Genomic DNA, 4,233 nt, shown 5'->3' with positions numbered 1-4,233 from the left:
TGAAAGCTAAGCAAGGATCTGAACTCAGTAGGTGGTCATGTGGATGGAAAGAAAAAACAAAACAAACAAAAAAACCCACTTGTGAGGCAGTGGAAAAGAACTGTAAGAAGTGATGGCTGAATAGAGATGGATTTGAGAGCTAATAAGAGTTCCTAAAGCTGAAATGAATGATGGTACTGAGTAGTTACAATGGCAAAGTAAGGGGGTGAGAACTGGTTTAAAGGGAGAATTTGATTTTGTGCATACTGAGTTGGAGTAGGCAATAAATTCTCAGAAGGAGGTATCAGACAGTCAATTCCAAATGTGATACCATGTCTTATGAGAAAACTTGGGGCAGGGAAAAGTCAATCTTCTGGGATAGATGAGATGATAAAAAGCTGGCAAAGATGAAGAAGAAATGAACATACTATCGACTGATACTTAAATCCTAATGCAAAAACATGTGTTTGGTCAACAGATTTATAAAATTTTAAAAATTTAAATTTATTAGGATTTATTAATAACAGTTACACAGAATAAAATTCAGAAATTCATCAACTATGATCACCAATATGTGCTTCTTTGTAGCTTTTTAAACTATTTGTCATGATTCAAATTTATTCATTATAGTTGAGATTCATACAGAGCTTCACAATATGGATACTACAGGTCTCCCATCAGTAAAATTAATGAAAACATATCTTTCATGAAAGGCACATAAAGAATCTAAACTAACACACTTAAGGAATTTTGATAATTTTGAATTTCTTTACATTACAAAGAAGAAAAACAAATCCCCAAGATAAAACAGATATAATGCAGTTTGTGGTTACCCACCCTCACACACACATATATTTCAACAAATATACTTCAACAAAATGACAGCACATAACTAAACTTAGAAACTACTTACCCACAAAGCTTACTGAAGGGGTAACTCTTTCAAGATGAGTGAAAAAGACAACTAGGGTGGGGAATGCTGTTCATTTTGATGAAGCAAGGTCACAAGATACATCATGAGTTATCAAAAGAAAAATGACTATTGACATTCAACATCTAGCTGATATGTAACACTTATCTGAACAGACATACAATCACTGACTTTATTAAATACTATTATTCATTTTCTAAGTGTAATTGCCTGTTTCATTCTCAGAAATAATAGTACAGTTTAAAAAATAATATAGACTCAAGCAAGTAGAGGAAATTTGAATAATCTAAGGGAAAAAAGTAATTTTAGTAAATTGTGATAATTAAACTTGAAACTAGTTACATATATGAATTAAAAGCTTGCATTATACCAGCAGCAGAATAAAGATCTTTCTTGTTATCTTCCAAACAAGGAGCTATCAATATATGCTAGGTACAAGGGATTTCCCAAAGGAAATACTAGTACACAAATGAATGTCACAAAATTCATTATGCTGATATATTTTTTACCCAAAAATGCTCTCATCATCCACCTAAACTTAGTTATAAATAAAAAGGTAATTATTTAAAGTGTATAAAAATTAATTTGGCATCATCTTTAAGGCAATGCCTGAATGTCATCCAAATATTAAAATTCAAAGTGAAAACCAACTGAATAAAAATTAAGTACTTATAAGTCTAAGATAGTAAAATATGCAATTTTAGTTCTTCAAACCAAATCTAATGTAGAATAAGATCAGCATGCAATCTTAAAAGAAAAAAATAAAATGAGTACAATGTTTAAATAATTAATCCAAAGGAAGGTATATTCATCCTCTTTAAGAACATTTCAATAAAGCATTAAATTTAAAGAACAAATCATGTTATTAAAATAGTTTGTGCAATGTTTATACAAATGACATTTTTAGGATTACAAGATAATGAAGATAAGGGCTGCAATGTTTCCTAATATTAATTGATATACTTAAAATTTACAGGGCATGGACATAAATAAAGCTGTTTAAAACTGGTGAACGTAGCAATAGTCTGGCACTGAGTACAAAGTACTTAATATTTCTGTTAGTTCCAAAGCGATCACACTAGAATTGTAAGTGGCAACTCTTAAAACCTAAAAGTAATGTGGAAAACTGAAATTATAAATACATGTATACATACATTTGCATATTTACACTTACACAGAAATCATCAATACACTAGAGCCCAGCTTTAACACTGCCCTTAGGTTCACAATGCAGGACCACCTTTCCCATTCTTACTTAGGTTAAAACACAAAACAGAACAACTGTGGTCAGGTCCAGATGTGTTTGCCGCATACTACATTCTGTGTTGCTGCAAGACTCTAGTCTAGAGAGATCCACATATAAGTACTCATTTGGTTTGAGAATGCATTTTAACCATTCACGGCAAAACTTAGAAGAGACCACAATCTTTTAAATTATTTTTTATGATGACATCTGTTACGGCATCAAAAACAAACTGCACATTCTTAGTATCTGTGGCACATGTGAAGTGGGTGTATATTTCCTTTGTGTCCTTTCTCTTATTGAGGTCTTCAAACTGACATTGAATGTATGCAGCTGCCTCTTCATATGTGTTCGAGCCTGAGATGGGAAAGGAAAAAACACAGGAGAAAAGTTAAAATGTGTATACAGCTAAGAAAAATGGACCTTAAGTATTGAAATCAGTTTCATACATTTAAAACAGTTCGACTCCATAATTGTATTTTTTCCTTATAGAATAAGAGAAACTATTTCTTTTAAATGAAAAATACCCCATGTTAACTACCTTTTAATGACTATGTTACCCTTTAAGAAAAACCCCGAAACAAAAAGCATTCCACATGATTCTCGTTCCTCTGTCAATCTCCAAATACCAGATCCCTCCTTTTTCTTATTCCTTATACTCTATAAATCCCAACACAGAACCATTTAGTTCCATGATGGTGGCATGTATGTCAGTTAAAGCCTAGTGGCTGATCAAGAAATGCTGGCTGAATGCTGATCAATATTTTTATTCCCTTTCCTTATGGACTGTCTGGCATTGGGTCGGAAAGCGAGGGTGGCTTTCTCAAAGAGGTGCTTGCAGGGATCATTGTTACTGCGTGGGGGCGCGGGACTTGGAGACAGCTGACTGGCAGCAATGGCTGTTTGCTATGCTCTGGTGATTCCCTGGGACCCCGCCCCACCCAATTTACAACCCCACCCAAGCTGTACGCAGAGGCTTTTGCATATGAATGGCCTGTCCTTTTGCAGCCTAACCTAACAAACTGCAGCTGGGTCAGAGAGCTCCAAAACTTCCAAACCCCAAACAAAGAGAGGAGAAATCTGCTGATCTCGCTGTAGCTCCTGCTGGGTGGCCTCAGGCAGTGGCTGACTTTGCACCTCCTTGGAGATCCAGGAGCCAGTGTACCCAGTGGTCAGTGTGAGACGATATCAGATTTCAACTCCTCACATCCATAAGTGACATGCTCAAGAGGCAGACTCAGTGAGCACCAAAGCCCCACTGAAGCAAGTCCTGCCCCATAAGAGGTCTCCAGCACAGCAGTTCTTCCATTATAGACACAGCGGGCCCTCACAGCCAATTGGCCTGGAGGTCAACTCCTCCCAGTGATACCAACAACAATCAAGGCTTAACTACAAGGCTCTGCACGCAGCCCACAAAGGGGTGCACCAAGAGTGTCCACCTCAGGTGACTGGGGAGGCTGAGCCACTGGGCCCTACAGGACACCTACCACACAAGGCCACTCTATCAACAGAGGGAAGCAGCCAAAATGCGGAGACAAAGAAACATGTCACGAATGAAAGAAATGGAGGAAAGCAAACTACTGGATATAGAGTTCAAAACCAGTTATAAGGCTACTCAAGAATCTTCTAGAAACCTCTGAGGAACTTAGTGAGACCTCCGAGGAACTTAGTGAGACCTTCAAGGATCTTAATGAGAATGCCAAAAAAATGGAAAAGGACCAGTCAAAAATTAAGCATACACTGTCTGAAATAAAGAATAATATACAGAAATTCAACAGTAGACTAGAGGATCCCAAGAATCAAATCAAAGATTTGAAATACAAGGAAGCAAAAACACCCAACCGGAAAAGCAAAAAGAAAAAAGAATCCAAAAATATGAAGATAGCGTAAGGAGCCTCTGGGACAACTTCAAATGTACCAACATCCGAATTATGGGGGTGCCAGAAGAAGAGAGAGAGGAAGATATTGAAAACCTATTTGGCCCTAACCGGTTTGGCTCAGTGGATAGAGCATCGGCCTGGGGACTGAAGGGTCCCAGGTTCGATTCCAGTCAAGGGCATGTACCTTGGTTGCGGGCACA

At 37.1% G+C, this 4,233-nt stretch overlaps 1 protein-coding gene across 1 annotated transcript in view; it reads right to left on the bottom strand.

Annotated features, from left to right (window-relative positions):
* Nucleotides 1-458: 458 nt before the first annotated feature.
* GNAI1 (guanine nucleotide binding protein (G protein), alpha inhibiting activity polypeptide 1) overlaps nt 459-4,233 on the bottom strand; it is a 26,119-nt gene continuing 22,344 nt past the window's right edge. Inside the window, exon 7 of the mRNA XM_014536982.1 lies at nt 459-2,510. Within this exon, the coding sequence (XP_014392468.1) occupies nt 2,320-2,510 (191 nt within the window). The 3' untranslated portion in view covers nt 459-2,319. The remainder of the gene's footprint in view (nt 2,511-4,233) is intronic.

This window comes from Myotis brandtii, unplaced genomic scaffold (genome assembly GCF_000412655.1).
Source record: "Myotis brandtii unplaced genomic scaffold, ASM41265v1 scaffold17, whole genome shotgun sequence".
Taxonomy (NCBI): Eukaryota; Metazoa; Chordata; class Mammalia; order Chiroptera; family Vespertilionidae; genus Myotis; species Myotis brandtii.
The sequence above is the reverse complement of the archived record's forward strand: the minus strand, read 5'-3'. Positions and strand labels throughout refer to the sequence as shown.